At 48.1% G+C, this 17618-nt stretch overlaps 2 protein-coding genes across 2 annotated transcripts; both read right to left on the reverse strand.

Annotated features, from left to right (window-relative positions):
* Positions 1–242: 242 nt before the first annotated feature.
* chac1 (ChaC, cation transport regulator homolog 1 (E. coli)) lies at positions 243–2006 on the reverse strand. The gene is made up of 3 exons (XM_084439306.1): positions 1379–2006; positions 1194–1229; positions 243–1002 (listed from the first exon to the last, which is right to left on the reverse strand). Exons 1-3 carry the CDS (start codon positions 1547–1549, stop codon positions 619–621), a joined length of 591 nt encoding a protein of 196 aa, XP_084295432.1. The 5' UTR covers positions 1550–2006; the 3' UTR covers positions 243–618.
* A 6392-nt stretch (positions 2007–8398) lies between these two features.
* On the reverse strand, positions 8399–16833 carry dll4 (delta-like 4; the record flags this gene model as incomplete). Its single annotated transcript, XM_084440041.1, has 11 exons — positions 16586–16833; positions 16192–16452; positions 15717–15774; positions 14746–15093; positions 12547–12607; positions 11659–11789; positions 11187–11356; positions 10815–11034; positions 9604–10336; positions 8950–9058; positions 8399–8404 (listed from the first exon to the last, which is right to left on the reverse strand). Exons 1-11 carry the CDS (start codon positions 16637–16639, stop codon positions 8399–8401), a joined length of 2151 nt encoding a protein of 716 aa, XP_084296167.1. The 5' UTR covers positions 16640–16833.
* Between the last annotated feature and the right edge of the window lie 785 nt (positions 16834–17618).

A 17618-nucleotide genomic window follows, 5' to 3' on the forward strand; every position in this document is an offset into this window, starting at 1 on the left:
TGTGGTGTAGAGCAGCAGTCAAGGCTGTGTTCTCTGCCGGGTGATGGCTGTATCAGCGTATGAGCCAGACCTACCAAACCATCTCTGCCATTGTGCTGCTGTTTGCTTGCAATTCACACACACACTGCAACGCTTAACTCGAGGGTCGAGGATCTGTGTGTGGGCATCTGTGCACTCACAAGAATGAAGACAAAAGAAAGCAAACCTCATTTAAATTTTTATTGGGATTTGGATTTGCTAGATTAACAAATGGGCCAAAAGCAACCTTTTACAACAAAGGTGCCCTGAGCACTGCAGAGCATTTCACAGTAACGATATTTCAAATTACAGTAGTGTCAGAAACAGATTTTAAGGATTGAACTTTTAACTAATGCACATAACAGGTTTTACAGTACTTCACACTAAAATATACCATGCTTCCCTTTATAATTTATACTGTTCCATGGATTAGTAAACTGTGGATGAAAATTCACAAACACTTCAGGTTTCACAGACAAACGACACGGGGACTCGTGACAACTGGACCTCATCTTTATGGTTTCAGTGAGTGACTGATGGTAAACCTGTGTGTGTGTGTCATCTACCAAACAATTTACAGTATAAAGTGAAATGTATGGACTATTGGGCCCCTAACAGGTAGGGCACTAGGGCCAGGGCGGCCGCCTCGATGGAGAACAGGTGAGGGTCTTCCACCTGGGGGCAGCTGCTCCTCATGAACTCCGACAGGCGGAGCAGGTACTCCAGGTTGTGACCCGTCTTCCCCCGGGACATGGCGATCTGGGCCCCGATCTCCTCTGGGCTGGCCGGCCCCAGGTAGAGGGGGTTGTCTGGGGTGGCGATGTACACCAGGGCCTGGACACTGCCCTGGTTCTCTCCCTCTGGGATGAACTCCACAGCTTTGGTGATGTAGCCGCCGCGGACCCCCTCGCGCACGTTGAGGTACTTGAGAGACTCCTCCACCTGTGAGCCGGTCACTTCGAAAGCCACGCCCCAAGTGCATGCCTGTGGCGGGAAAGAAGGGAGGAGCCGGTTAGAGGATTAATTCCGAATAAACTGGGTGTTGGCCTACAGTACAGTGTTTACGCTTGTAAATGTGTCGCTGGTGACGAGGTTCCCCATATCTAGTTCTAAGCAGAACCCACCCCCTCCCCCTCCCCCACCCAGCATTACAGGTAGTAGGAAGTTTCACTTACGTCATCATCTTCCAACAGCGTCACCACTCTTCCGGGCTGCAGGGGAGGAGAGAGAAATGGGTCACATCACTGGACTGTGATGCAATGGCGCAAAGCAGTGAACAAGCATCGGGGTGTGGTTGTACAAAACGAATAATTCTCTTAACAGGTAAAGCTACACTATTGGCAGTAATCTATAATCTCACCAAATCATCATTCCCACGATGGAAGTTGTCTCCGTGCCAGAAACGTCTCTTGTAGCCTTGAATGTAGCCGACCTTGCTCCTCTTATATTTGAAGTCAGGCTTCCACACCAATGACCCGTACCCGAAGATCCACAGACTGGTCTTACCAGCCATGATGTCTTGGGGCTTCATTTTTTATCAGTGTTGTTGATGGCAGACGTTCAAATGAAACGGTGGTTCACTTTCGGATGAGGTTTAGTGTATTTTAGCAGCGGACTAGCTGGCTAATGTTAGCTTCCGTCGGTCAAGGAGGAGCGGTATTGGTTGGCTCACTGATATACCGCGTTCGGTATTTGAGCCCAACTGCTTGGCAGTTGTGAAGATGGTAGCTCGCTGTCTGTTTTGCCTTCCACGATGCATGCCGATGCATTTAGTCTTGCCGCATACCTGCATTAAAAATCCATGGCTAAGCTAGCCGTATGGCTCTCGAATTTAGAAAAACGGTAAACTCGTTGTCTGACCAGCTATTCTGCCAGCCGTTAAAACGTCTTAGTAACAGAAGAAAACCGAAAGAGAAACAATATTGTCGTAAGTCTACAAAGAGTGTGCTGAGTGATTTGATGGCTTCTTCGGCAGAAAACACTTGGAAGTCGCTTCTGGTTTCCTTGATAACAATGGCGAAGGTCTCGCCTTGTATTTATAGCTACAAGCACAGATAGGCGTGTCCCACAGGCAGACATTTCGACCAATAGCTTTAGAGAAAAGCCTGGTTTTCCAAGCAATCTGTTCAATCAAATTGCGATGCCCCCAAAAGGATGGGATTTCTTAGCCCGATGGAGCGTTTGATTGGTTTAAAACCAGTAAATCAATCACGCATATTCAGTACAGCGATTGGGTGGAAAAACGTCACTCATGCTGAATAGACCTGTGATTGGATATACTTGCTGTCGCTCTTGGTAAGGGCTCATATCATTAGTGGTGCTGGCTGATGCAACCTGCTTCAGCATTTCAAGCGACTGCCCTGGTGGGCATTGCATCAGATTCATGTAAGGTCGCCCACTGAAATCTGAAAGGGCAGCAAGTGCAGTTTGATCTTGCATCAGAACATTAATCTACATAAAAACACTTTTGACTGATCTTACACTGACTGTCTATGAAGAGGGATGATCTGTCATTCTTATTATGATCTGAGTCAGACAATGTTGGCTGTTTATTGCCACAACACATTGAGAGAAATAACATTAGCATACTATGTTCTGTTCTACTATTCTGCTTTATTCTCTGAAATAAAGCGCGTTTTGGTGTGAGTTTCAGATGCCAGTGTGTGTGCGTGATTGGCACATGCTTGTGTTTCGTGCATGCGTGCCTGCGTGTGTGCAGTATGTGCGTCACATTTGTCTGTAGGCTACTATGCACCCACACACATGCGTGTTTGAGAATGTACAAAGAACTGGATGTGCTCCTGCAGTATTTCCCTGGACATGGTGTATCTGTAGCCTTCCTAGCCTCCTGAGACTCCTGATCTCACCAGCTCACATTCCTAAACCTGAATTTATGACAAGATAGGTAGGTAGGTGGGTAGGTAGGTAGGTAGGTAGGTAGGTAGGTAGGTGGGTAGGTGGGTAGGTAGGTAAATGGGTAGGTAGGTAGGTAGGTAGGTAGGTAGGTAGGTAGGTAGGTAGGTAGGTAGGTAGGTAGGTAGGTAGAAGGAAGGAAGGAAGGTAGGTAGGTAAGTAAGTATGTAGGCAGGCAGGCAGGCAGGCAGGCAGGTAGGTAGGTAGGTAGGTAGGTAGGTAGGTGGGTGGGTGGGTAGGTAGGTAGGTAGGTGGGTGGGTGGGTAGGTAGGTAGGTAGGCCTACTTTATTAATCCCTGAGGGGAAATTACACTGTTATACCAGCCACATTCAAGGGACATGAAACAAAGATTGCAAGTATAAATATAATATGCAATACAATACATGAACTGCAGTGCAATCATGCCAAAGAGAAGTTCACTTCAGGTCAGACATACAAGTTTAAAAAGCCAACATTCACGCAGTATCCTTCCCCATCCCTCCTTCTGCCTTTTCCTCACTCCTTCCCTCTCTGCTCCCTTCCTCTCCCTCCCCCTCTCTCCCTCCCCTCTCTCTCCCTCTCTCTACCTCCTCTCTCTCTCCTTCCTATCATTCTCTCTCCCTCCCTCCCTCTCTCTCTCTCTCTCTCTCTCTCTCTCTCCCTCTCTCTCCCTCTCTCTCTCTCTCTCCTCCCCTCTTCCATGTCAGAGCCATGTGCAGCTCACATGCATGTCCACTCACATGTCTTGGAACCTGCCCAGACATAATGTTGTCACATGTAGGCCTACAGCATACAGTATGTCAAACTGTAAAACTCACATTCCTGCAAGTTTCACAATCACAGCCCACACCTCTGAGAAGAAGGAAAACAACAATTTAGAAAAAGAGGACCAAACATGCAAAACAAGTGCTACGTTTCTTTACGATTTGTGAGTTGTAGCAGCTCAAGCCTCATCTGTTGTTAATACAAGATGATCTATAAATAGCGCTATTATCTGGTATGATTGGGGGTAGACAAGTGTATAAGCGCCTTAGGAATGTTTTGGCTGGTGTCACAAGACCCCAGTCGTGTTGTTCAGAGAGCCCATCTATGATTCCCAGTACTGCTTGGTTTTCCCAACATAGAGACACTGCCACCACAACACTCACTGTACCACTTAGCCTGCCAAGCAGTTGGAGGGCAACTAAGCTAACTCAAATGAATCATGTAAATCTATACAATATTTGACACCTTGCTTCAGCTCTAGGAATGCAGAAACTAAACTGCCATTTTGCATTTCCACACTATACCGTATAAGGTCAATACATCTGACAGATTTGACAGATTTCAATTTAGAACGTAGTCCACTGTACACTGGAGGGTACAAACACTGACCCAGTTTGAGAGCGACGACAAACATCACCCAACGCCTACAACCAGAAAAGGCAACTGCTGTCATCTCCTTGGTGACATGAAGAGAACATTCCTTCCTGGGTCTGGCCGTGGAGAAAGGCCAGCCTGGGGTTTCCCACCACGGCATGGTGTTTCCTTGGGGAGATTACTCATCCGATTCATATCATGTTACTGTTGTAAATGTTTTTATTGAAGGTAAATCTCCATGCAAAATGTATGTTCTAATTGTTTGGTTGTTAATACGGGCTTCGGCATGCAGATTTTTTTTTATCATTGTATGTCAAAATAAAAAATCAATAATATATTGTGCTTGAGTGCACCTAATATCAAAGTCTGCCTTTTGTCTATTGAGAACCTGAGAACTGAAAAAAGCGAGATATGCGTACAATAAGACAGGTGTTTGGCTGCTGACCATAATTGGCAGCATAAGTGCTTTTTACTGACCCCTAGTGTTAATTAATGAGACAGCTGGAGAATGGTCTGGACTGGACAATGCTAGTTTAGTGCAATGCACTGGGACATTATATAATGTTTTGTAAACATATTCAATCACACCTTTTACTTCTATGAAATCTCTTCATTCAGAATTGTCCATGGCAGTTGGGATAAGGTTTTAAACACAGGCTGTTGTTTTGTAAACCAGCCGGTGTGTCAAAACAATATTCCCCAAAAGACGCTTTACCACATGTTAAGTGCAGTAAGCTACTGTGTACCGGCATGTGGCCCTCTGGATGTAACATGAACCATATTCAGATGATTAAAGAGATTGTGTAGTTTTAAACTACAGTTCCAAACTTGTTTTGTCGTCCTTATTCTTAGACCATAACATGAAGCACTCTTTCCTATTTCCTCACCAGAATAAATACACTTGATTGGAACATTTGTGTTGCTCTCACTTGTTTTAGGGTTGTTTCCTGGAAAGCTGAGAAATCCACGCTAGAGAGGGCAGATGGAAGGAGGAGATGCGTGAGAAAAACAGTTGGCCTGTGCGTCCATGTTCTGCATGTTTTAATCAGAGAGGAAACAGGAACTGATGTCACTGGGTCACAAACAGGATGCTGTGATTATAACACAATGAGAATGCTTGGCCATACTATGGAGACCTAGGAGCCAGAGGGCAGGGCCTTAGTGTGTGTGTGTGTGTGTGTGTGTGTGTGTGTGTGAGAGAGAGAGAGAGAGAGTACCTGTATGTTTATATACACTATTATCTGTATGCGAGTGTGTACATAATAAGACAATGTCTATTCTGTACATTTGTATGATTCTATCTGAATCTATGTTGTTTTGTGCATATGTGTGTGTGTGTGTGTGTGTGTGTGTGTGTGTGTGTGTGTGCGTGTGCGTGTGTGTGATGGTGCACAGCAGGCCTTTCGGGCGGGGTCAGGTAACAGGTTGAAGCTGGAGGGTTTTACCAGATGACTAATATCTGTGATAACAAGTGTGTTTTTCTCCGGCTGGCGAGACCGGAAGCCCTCTCTCTCTCCAAACCTTGTGATCCGCATCACTCCTACAGTAGTACATCCCTTTTTCTCACACACACACACACACACACACACACACACACACACACACACACACACACACACACACACACACACGCACACACACACAGTATGGCTGGTCGGGCCAACAGATGAACAGGATGTGTGTGAGGGGGGGCTTCGGATCTGCTGCCTGGTGTTGATTGCTGCTGATTGGAGGCTGTTGACTGCGGTGTTGTGCTAATTTGAGGCACGAGGAGCAGGATTCTTAGGGATGACGCAGGCCACTCTCCACAGGGGGACTAGCAGGAATTGTGTTAGAGAGCTGGGCAGGGAACGTGAGACCAAGAGTAGAATATATAACTGTAGCAAATGAAGTAATGCAATGAAGTAATTTTGTTTCTGTTTTTTTTCTGGTTTCTTTTCATTTTTCTGCCCCCCCCTTCTCTCTCTGGTTTCTCTCAGAGCGGGCCAAGATTCTATCTGCAGAACCTCTCGTGTCCAGCCCCCAATCTCCATTACGACCTCTGACCTTTAAGTGGAGACCCCTCTGGTCCAGCAGATACCCGGCGGGGTCCGGCCTGGCTGCGTGAGCCAGAAAACGGGCCAGATTGCTCTGGCGAGTCCATCAACTTTTTTAGCGTAGCGCCAACGGTGGGATTTTCTGACGTCATTCTTTATAGCGGAGTCATAAGCTTCCATCTGGCCTCCCCTCCCTCTGGTGACAGCTCCAGTGCCAGGCCCTCTTCCTGGCTTTGTCTGGCTGCTTCGGGGGGTGGGGGGGGGGCGGTGGGACACCAGGAGGCAGAGCCGTTGCCCTTAACCCTGGAGGGGGGAGTCACGGAGTCAGAGGGCCGGGGTGCCCTATGGCTGCCTGAATGTGGATGGCTGTGTTTTATGGGAGCCCTGGGTCTAGGGAGTGTGTGTGTGTGTGTGTGTGCGCTGTGTAACATAGGCAGGAGCGAGAGGCCTGGCATATGCCGCTGTTTTTATGGCGGAGCAGGGTCGCTACTTGCCCCCCCGCGGCATCTGTTTGGCTGGGCTCTGTACTTCTTATAGCGTGTGTGTGTGTGGAAGGGGGGCGTTCCCCTCAAACCCCTCGCCTGTTTTTTTGTTTCACCATTTCCAGCTCAAGCGGATGGTATCCGTGGAAACGGATTTGAATTTCAAGCCCATTTACGTGCAATAAGAGATGTGGGAGGGGCTTAGCAGGTAGGGAGGGGTCGGGGGCGAGGCTGACAGGGAGCCGGACGGTGTTTTTAAGAATTACTTGAAAGCCCTGATACTGGTAGACTGGTAGCCAGATCTAGCGCTAGTTACTACTATTGTCAAACCTACTGGTTGAAAAAGTGTAAACATTATTCATGATGTACTATTATGTTTATAATTTGTCTGTCACTCCCACGATCCTCTCATTTCATAAAAAAAAATTACAAGAGACGGAAGGGCATCAGTTATACTCGTTTCATTATTTGAAAACACATCAAAAATAATTTCATATTCCATTCACTGACATCAAATTAAGAACAGTTTTGAAGGAATTACAGTTTTATTCTTCAGAAGTTTGGTCCTTATAAATATGCATTATATACAAAATAATATTATAAAACATATAAAGAGCAGTGTGTCATATTTAAATTAATCTCTGGAAATAATCATCATAAAAAAAGACATTATTGGTTCTGTATTATCAAAACTCATTATAGGCAGGCAGTGGCGTGACAGTCTATTTCTGTGTGTCTTTGTATTCCTGGGTTGTGTTGCATAAAAACTGGCCTGGTCCTCTCTTGGATCCTGCTGCCACAGCGATCCTGTGGGTTCTCTCTCCAAATGCCAGTTGATTCAAAAGTATTTTTCCCCTCTGTGTTTTTTTGTAGTGCAAATGATCCAACGAGAGACAAGGGGCAGAGATTTAGCGTTCAAACCCATTCTGTTAAGGCTTCTAGTGATTTTGGGCTGCATACAATCTTCACCACTGCATGGGAAAGTCCAACCGGTCATGTTGTGTGATTGACAAGTTGAAGATTCTTCAGACATTCATAGTTCTCAGTGTTTTTGTGTGTGGTTGGTTTTTCGACGGTGGGTGAGGTTGGTTGGCTCGACCCTGAGTCTTGCATAGCTGGCGAAACTGGGTAGGGGAGATGGGGGCTGGGGGGGGGGGGGTTGAATCTCAGGCGCCTCCTTTTGATTGGTTGACTGTCAAAATCACCATGATTATCCCAGGAGGCATGGTCAACAGAGAAGGACAGCGTCTCCTCTCCTGCCTCCCTGGGCTGCCAAAGATAGCTCAGAGTCATTGTTTTGCTGACTCTCTGTCAGCCACAGGGCTCAACTGTTCCCAGGAGTGAAGAGGTCCATGACTGTACACGTTGTACACAAACGCAAGGTTGAAAGTTCTCCTAAGCGTTCGCTCGTCTGTCCGTCTAGAGCGGCCGCTACGCTCGCTCTCGCCCTCTCTCTCTCTCTCTCTCCAGTTCTCAAGTGTTCCAGAGCAGCAGTGGACATCTCCACAATCTCCAGTCTCTTCTCAGGTTCTGTAAACAATCCAGAATAATAAAACTCTGCTTCGATTGTGTGTTCCTCCTCGGTCTCTGGCTTCCATACCCATGACAGATCATACCTGAGGAGAAAGGACAGAAGGAGAGGATTAACAAGAGGCAGTGTCCCGTCCCAGGACATGTTATGGGATCTATTACAGCTGCTATGCTATCGTTCTGGTATACTGGGCAACATCCAGTCACAATCCCACTCAGTGCAGCAGCGTTACAAACGCAGCACCTGTCAGACCGATAAAGCCTGACCAAACAGAGCAAAAACATGTGCAGGGAGTCAAGTTCTTTTAGGTGAATGGCTTTCCCCCCCGCACGTATATACAACTCCCCTCTGAGACCATCAAATTGTCAGATTGAAGAACAGTCATCCGCAAGCTTTTTATAGTTTAGAGAAAGCATTGGCGCGTTATTGCTCTATATGCTGCCCGGGCTGAAGTTCAAGGACCAGAAAGTGAACAACTCCAAGATGTGTCTCTATAAAAGTTATCCCCAGGTATAAATAAACGTTTACTTGTCGGGCGATGCCTTACCCGAGATGACATGAAACACTCGTAGGAAGAAAAATATGATATGTCACGTTGATGAAGGGATGTTATTCTCTCCGTTCTCTTACCTCTGTGGCTATGACGCACTCCCTCCTCTCCTCTGCTATAACAAACACGGACTGGTACATGGAGTCTCTCGGGGAGCATATCGTTGATATCCTACACTCCGGGTTTTCACTGCAACACAAATCACGATCCCGAGTTAACGCAAACGAGAAGCACATGGATGGCATGACGCAGGTCTGCTGGGAGGTTGGGGGTGGGGGGGGGTCGGCATGGCTGAATCTAATCTGAGCACATTAGTAGCAGAGTGCTGTTTCCAAATGTGAAAAAAGGAGAGTCTGTTGGCGTTTGTGTTGTGAACTTGGGATTGGGGTATAATGAATCATTAGGCGCTTGGTGACTCGAGGAGGATTTGGCTTCAATAATGATAATAATAATTCATTTGATTTAGAAAGCACTTTACATTGTGAAACAATCTCAAAAGTATGCTTTGAACATAGTGTTAGTGATCCTTCATGTCTCTTGTCCAGCACTGTGTGTATGTGCGTGTGTGTGTGTGTGTGCAGAGATGGGTGTGCTCAGGGGGGAAGTAGAAGCATAGTTGAAACTATTTGTCTCATCACATTAGCGAAGGCTGTAAATTACAAGTGTTATTGAAGACGTGGTCTGGATTAAGCCCAGGACCTCGCAAAAGGAGGACAAACAGTTTCCCCTCTTACCTGTACATTCTACTCAACGGTATTTTCTCTTCTAAACACTTGTCGTAGATGTGACTTTTATCCTCGTGCGACTTCTCATCCTTGAACTCCTTCGGCTTCGAGTTGTACGAGTCCAAGTGGTAGTTCTTGTGGATAAAGTTTGACTTGTCCGAGTCGCAGTCCACCTCCAGGCCCACTTTCTGGTTGGTGTTCTTCAGCTGCGCCGCCGAGATCAGGTTGTCCCGCTGGACGTCGGACAGGTTGTTCATAGTCTCGCCGTCGCCGCCGTGCCTGGCGCCGTGCCGGTGCATGTGCCTCAGCGCCAGCCCCACCATGCACAGAAGCACTAGCAGCGCCACCAGACCCACCGCCAGCGACACCGCCGCCCACTGGAAGCCCTCCTGGATCTCGCCGCCCACGGGCATGGTCACGGCGAAGTACTGGCAGCGCGGCCCGGTGAAGCCCGATGGGCAGATGCAGGCGACGGGGGGCTTCCCCGGACCCCCTCCCCCGGCGCAGAGGCCCCCGTTGAGGCAGGGCCGGAGGGAGCACTCGTCCAGGGGGCGGTCGCAGTTGCGGCCGGCGAAGCCCGGCGGGCAGGCGCATGTGTAGTCGTTGATGCGGTCCAGGCAGGTGCCCCCGTTGGCGCAGGGGCCGGTGGCGCACTCGTTGACGTTGATCTCGCAGTGCAGGCCGGCGAAGCCCGCCTTACAGCTACAAACGCGCGCACCGCTGTGGATCACGCACAGGCCGCCTGTAGAGAGAGAGAGAGAGGGGGGGGGGGGGTTAGAACGGCACGGGGCGACGCTTTGTGGCGCGCAAATGACACGCTGCGCCGGCGCCGTACGTTACCGGGGGAGGTCGAGAGACACGACGGCGACTTAACTCTATCGCGGCCGCAGCGGCTCGGCTGATATCTCGTCGCGCAAACAGAAGCCGCGTACCGGCCGCGCCGTCGTGCCCGACGCGCGCCACGGCAAACCGAGACAAAAACAGTATGTGAGTGATCGTCCGAGCGGTGACGTGCGGCGCCGCGGCACTGGAAACTGTGGCGTATGTTTACACGGAGGACAATAGACGCAGAGTTCACACCGATTCCTGTTGTTCCGTGGCACTTCCGGGCCGAGGAATTCTGGAGGAAGGGTTAGGAACGGGGGGGAGGAGGAGGAGGAGGGACGAGGAGAGAGGGAGGTCAGAGAGAGGGGAAGAGGAGAAGGGGGGGGAGGGCGTACCGTTGAAGCAGGGAAGCGACGTGCACTTGTCCACCCTCTTCTCGCAGTTGAGGCCCGTGTAGCCGCGCGGGCACTCGCACGCGTAGCTGCGGCCGTCGTCCTTCTCGTGGCACCGGCCGCCGTGGAAGCAGGGCGAGTCGGCGCACGTCAGCAGGCTGTGCTCGCAGTGGGCGCCCTCGAAGCCCGCGGGGCACGAGCAGCGGTATCCACTCTCCAGGTTCTGAGGGGGGGGGGACGAGGGGAGAGGTCAGGTCATTTGGTCGTATCCAACACAGGGGAGCGTGTTACAGAAGCAGGTTGTGTAAATGAAAAACAGACATCTTGCGTGCGTCAGCGAGCTGCCTGACGAGCCGCGGCGGCGGCGCTACTCACTGTGCACAGTCCTCCGTTCCTGCAGGGGCCGCTGTCGCACTCCTGCAGCTCCAGCTCACAGTTGACCCCGGTGAAGCCCGGCAGGCAGGCGCAGGTGTAGCTACCCTGGCCCGTGTTCATGCAGGTGGCCCCGTTCACGCACGGGCGGTGGTGCGTGCAGAAGTTCAGGTCTGGGTGGGGGGTTCACATTCATTTATTTAATTTGTGTATTCATTCATTTCATACGCGTACTCAGTGTATAAGATCCTAACAGCGCCGGTGAGGCGTGCGTTATGTAGTAACAGCTCAGAGATAACCACCAAGAGCAAACCGTTTGACTACTAACTGAAGATAAGTTACTAAACACGTGTAGGGATATCATTGCTAGAGTAGTAGGCCTAGCGTCTGTCCACTGGCCAGCCGGCGAATTTTGAAGGATGGGTTGCTGCCAGGCTACGTGATGGTGTGTGTGTGTGTGTGTGTGCGTTCTTACCCTGGTCACAGAAGAGGCCTCCCCAGCCCTCTTTGCAGTCGCACTGCCAGGGTTGCTGACAGGTGCCGTGCTTGCAGGCCGGGTACTTCTTACACTCGTCACAGAACAGGCCCTGCCAACCCTCCCTGCACCTGGGAGACGGAAACACACACCTCGGGTCAGCGTCTCTACCGGACATCGCCTCAACGGTGTGCGTTCACACACACACACACACAAAATGTGCATTACCCACAGCCATCATTGCGAGACCAGCGCAGACAACTTTTACGGACCAACTGACGGTATCATTAATATTATCATATTAATTCATCGACCACGACCGACCACAGCCGAGCGTCCAATATCCCCATGCATATCCCACCGAGGATAAATGTTGACATCCCCGTGGATGAGAGAGGGTTCTGTGGGTTACCCAGATGCTGAGTTTGGGTGGTAATCAGAAAACTGTCCAAACGGCTCTCTTCTCTCCCAGTAAAATCTAATTTCCTGCCCAAGGAAGAGCAGCCGCAGCCTCCTCAAACTGAGTAGAGGAATATCAACACAGGTTTAACCTCTAACTGGGGAGGTCTTAGTGGTGGGGACAGTGAATTGGGGATTTAAAAATAGGGTTGTAGAAGATTTATAGGATTTTTTTTCTCCATATAATGATAGAGTGAGTGAGTGAGTGAGTGAGTGAGTGAGTGTTTATGAGAAGTAAGAGAGCTCCCTGCCTGCTCGTTCAGGTATTAAATGAACAGGAAACATAATGAGTGTGTTATCTCTCCATGTTGAATAGTGGACCGCGCATGACCTGCATCGTCCTGTCAAATGTCTCCCGCGCTCACTTGCCCCCACAGCTCCTCATCAAACACATAAGTCATGTATTATTTTCTATTTTACTTCACTTACACACACTCGCCCGGTCTGGAGCAGTTCCCGTTCCCTTCGCTGCACCCTTCCAGGCAGATGGCTGAAGACAGAGAAAACACAGAACAAACGTTTAAGGCGAATCCAGCAGGTCACACTCGTCCAGACCACAGCTCATTCTCTTACAATCATGTAGGCTATTATCATTTCGTGAAAGATGAAAAAAAACATAAAATGAACAACCCATGGATACTGTAGGCAAAATGCTCATGTTGGGTTGATTTTTGTATCAGAAATTTACTGCGTGCTTGCCTACGCCTATAGCCTAGGCCTACTCTCATGATAAAAACCACACGTCTCAGAGGTTCAAACTTGGCCTCACAGCACTAAAGTCAGGAGGAGTAGCCTATGCTCGGGTCGACAGACATCCCTAACATTCAAACCGCATCTAGGCTGCTGTCAAAATTCACTCCGAGGTAGGCTATTATCAAAGTTCCCAACGGCTTTGAAGAAACCGGTTAATTTAAAGGTTGTTTGTGCTGCACTGGGCCGTGTGACAGTGAATGGGATCCGATAGGCGACTGACGGTAAGCGGCCGGTTAGTACCGAACAGATGCTCGCTTTCAATAGCAGGCAGCTGTCCCTATTGTTTTTTTGCCGTCTGCGCGAACCCATATTTGCAGCTGCTATGCCGCGTGCTCAACAATAGGTGGACTACAATTTCGTTGGCGCGTGGCGGATGATAATGCTGCGATTAACCCTGGCGCGTGCTGCAGCCCGGGCTACTGCGAGAGACGCTCGTTCGACCCGGGATTAAATTACCAGGCACGCGCGCACCGAAGTGTAGAATTACAAACTTCACCGAGCAGAGAGAGAGGAAGAGAGAGAGAGGAAGAGAGAGAGAGGAAGAGAGAGAGAGGAAGAGAGAGAGACAGAAAGAGAAAGAGAGAGAGAGAGAGAGAGAGAGAGAGAGAGAGAGAGAGAGAGAGAGAGAGAGAGAGAAAGAGAGAGAGAGAGAGCGAGTGAGATATAGCGTGTGAATGACCTAATTTATCTATCTCACGTGTTTACTCCTAGGCACCCCTAGACACCGATGATGCCGTTGTGGTTGCAACACGTGATCCTGTCTGGTACGAATTTTGGTGCCACAGTCAAATAGAACATTCACCGCCAAGTGACATCGATAACAGATCCGCTGTTACTCTACGGTTGCCGCACACATGGTAAGGATTATCGTCATGGTGTTTCCTCGAATCTGGCCTTTGATTAATTTGTTTAGGTGAAATACAGCCTTATAGCCTACACATAGACCTGTAGTAGGCTACTGTCAACCAATTGGCAGTAGGCCCTATCAATTCAGGGTCGTCTTTGCAGAGCAACTAGTGCAGGCTATGATTTGTGGGAGTGTAGTGAACTGCCTTCCCTTTTTTTCTTTTAGCAACATTTGTGCAAGTTTTCCCGTTCATGCCAAGCACTCAACAGCATGCCCCTGACCATCTCTTATCTCTCCTGAACCTATGATGCCATTTAAAGGCTTTTATTCCAACTAGACTAATACCACGGTATGAATGAAATGCAACGCATTTTGTGGTTGAACTCACACATCCAATCACATTGTGAACTGATGTAATACTGTAATGTAATATTCCTAACTTCTATGTGATTCGTCACTTTCTGGGATTTATATATGTGTGCACATCGTACCATGAGTGACAGAGCCTCCAGAGAGACTTCAGTGTGTTAAAGCCTAAATGTTGGCAGACATTACTGATGCCTATTCTGCCTAACAACCAAGGCAAGAGTCCAACACATGAAACGGAATCATCCCACTGCTGCCATCAATGCACTGTAGCGATCAAGAGGAGACAACTGAAGCCTTCTTGAATCATCTATCAGGCAAGTGCACTAACATAAGCGTATTACAAGTGTACTGCCTCTCCTTTTCTGTAAAGGACCATAGTCATAGTATCTATTATGAGGCTTAGAACACACTGTACACTTAGTGCATGCAGGCTACATTCATTCACCGACAACCACATCTCAAGATGTTCCGACAGCAGAGGGCCACATAGGCCTGAACAACAACAACACCACCACCTACACCAACAACAACAACACCTACACCCAGCGCAGAAACACTGAGGGTAGCTTATCAAGGCAGGTTTGAGTCGACCCACAGCCGGCGTACCGGCCAGTGGACTGATCGACGGACTGACAGTGGCGGTTCTCATGGCTGCTTACGTTCTTCGCAGTATTCCCCCTTCCACCCGGGCAGACAGGACAGCTGGCCGTCGCGCGTGCAGGTGTAGTGGCCGAAGCGGTCGTCTCTGGGCGTGCATATTTTGGAACAGCTCTCTCCGTAGTAGTTTTCGTTGCAGATGAACCTGTAGGAATAGCTCAGCTCCACCGGCCAGCCACTCTGTACGTCCTGAGTCCACTCCGTCCCCGTGGCCAACTGTCTCTGTACGTCCTGAGTCCACTCCGTCCCTGTGGCCAACTGTCTTTGTACGTCCTGAGTCCACTCGGACCCCACACCCAGCTGTCTTTGGGTGGCAAAAAAGCTAATCAACAAGTCTGAGTTGTTTGTGTCTGAAAGAGAGAAAAGACCAAAATGAATAAAGTTGAGGGCCTATTGTTTCATCGAGGTAAATATGACACATTTCGCATTAAAATTATTTAATTTCCCTCTCGCTAATTTGTATATACTGCCTGACTGGCTGCTCAATGCAGATGTCTGCCTTATGAAAGCATAACCATAACATTGTGGTTTTGATGAAGGATAAACTAAGATTGAAATTTCCTCTTCCTTCCCGTCAGCAAAAACATTCCCAAGCCTTCTCCCCTCTTCCAAAGGGCGGAACAGAGCAAGGTGTAAAATACAGGAAGATGTAGTCAGAGGCTTTTGGCAGGCCCTGGGTATTCTCACCAAAGCCCAGAGCTCTTTCCCACGCCAAAAATAAACCAAAGGAAGTTCAATTGTGTTTGAGTATAAGAATGAAAAAGGTGTTTTTACACTGGCAACAAAGGAGTGCGGACGCGTGAAAATGTGAAAAATATAGGGAACAATAAACAATTGGTTCCCATGAATCATCAATAGTGAGCTGATCAGTATTGGAAAGGTAGGAAAACCTTTCCATGAAGCATTTGTAAAATTAGTGTGTTGAAATGTATAGAAAGGTCGCCCTCTAGTGGGCATATATGTTTCCACTTACCTACAGGTTGGTCTGCAGAAGGTGAATACCAGGCTTCAATTATCAAAGAAAATGATCCCTGGAGGCAAAACACATTTAATTATTACACATGTGATAATAACCCTAAGCTATTTAAATCCAATATAAGTGTGCAATCCTATACATCACGGGATAAGCACAGTAAGTTGTCTTTCTCTTTCACACTTGAAGCTTGTAGGTTACATTAGTGATCAATTGGCTAGGCTGCTGCAGATATATGCGTCTCATGTCACGAAATATATACAGTAGGCCTGTGTTTTGCCAAGCTGCTACCTGCGATTGGCTAAACGTAGTACGCGACGATTTGATGATCACCTGATGGATTAGTTAGCCAATAGCCTAACTAGTGCATTCTTTAAATATAGCATAACAGTCCAGTTGAGCTATAACACTGATCATAATTCTAAATTCTGAAAATTAAAAAAACGTGCTATTGACTGTAGGCTATTTATCTTACCGGCCATCCAAAGTTGAACGGCAGTCGAATAGGTCTACTGAAAGCGCCACCGTCCTTTGCGCTGAACGAATTTGTCCCCAGCACCGGTGTCACGGCGCTTCCAAAGATACATTCACCTGGTGACACTACAGCCTGGTAGTTCTTCAGGCAAACCCGAAAGAAAGTCCTACAGTTGGGTTTGCACGAGTTTCCGTTCGCCAGCAGTCCTTTGCTATTTTTAAATTCATGAAGGTCGAGCTCAAATACACCAGAACCAAACACCTAAAAGGAAAAGGACAAATAATTTTGAAATACATTGCGCATGCATTTTTTTTCGTTAGAAACAATTGGCTCTCCAGCTAGTTTTCGTTGATTGTTGGTGTGCAGGATCCCCGGGAGGTAAAATCCTCGTTACCTGTGATAGTATCGTTGTGCTGAATGCGATGGTAAAGGTGAGCCAAGCTGCCATCCTTCTCGCTCCCAGGGCAGCCGCTTCACCCGCCAATATATCCCCCAAAAGACAACTATTCCAATGTGTTAGTTAGGGCAAAATCTAAAAAAGTGAATTTAATCAACAACAAAATGTATAAATCCTTTCTCGCGTTCTCTCCGCGTGTCCTTAGCACCCGTTAGTGTTCCAAAACACCAAAGGACGCGTCTTGTATTCCCAGGTTATCCAAGAGGTGAAGAATGAGCAATATCCAAGTCTGACCCTTCTCTGTCCTCTCTAGGCACCTTGCGTTTGCAGTACTCCACAATGGTTGCGTCGGTTTGTGTTGGGATTATGCCTCTGTTTTGTTTTTGGTGCTACACTTGGTGCGTCAATGGTCCGCCGTGGATGTCCAAAGCTTGTCCTATTACTGGTGAATGAACAGTGGAGTATCGCCTCCCCCAATTTATAGACTTGCGCGATGCTGCTCATTGCATAAACTGTCAATCAAGCGTAACCACCGCCCCTTTTACATATTCAACTCCCCTCTCCCCAACAACAATAATATCCAGATGCAATACCACCAGCGCTATGCTGACTGAACACCATAGGAAAACGGGGCGATTATTAACAAGCGCGGCGATCTGTTGACGCGTTTATCACGCGCGAGAGGACACTCACATGCACGCTCAACTGTTTCCACACAGAAACTTTTCTAGAATGAAAAGCATAAATTCAATTACTGCCCCTCTCCATACACCCGGTTCGCCCTCCGTTCCACTCAATTGCACGGTTAATTAGCCTACACATGCATCATTGAAAGCGTGCGCTCCACTGGGTCCTCTCCTGACAGCCTACTGCACGGTAACAGGAAATGCACATCTCTTTTTTTCACAGGGTGCGTGCATGGACCGAATTCTAAGAACTGAATTGTTTTCTTTGCATATCTTTCTCTTGTTTTGTTTTGTTTTGTTTTGTTTAGCTTAGGCATAACAGAATACCAGAGTGTCTTTATAGA

The sequence above is a fragment of the Borostomias antarcticus genome, assembly GCF_949987555.1.
Source record: "Borostomias antarcticus genome assembly, chromosome: 6".
In the NCBI taxonomy this organism is placed as follows: domain Eukaryota; kingdom Metazoa; phylum Chordata; class Actinopteri; order Stomiiformes; family Stomiidae; genus Borostomias; species Borostomias antarcticus.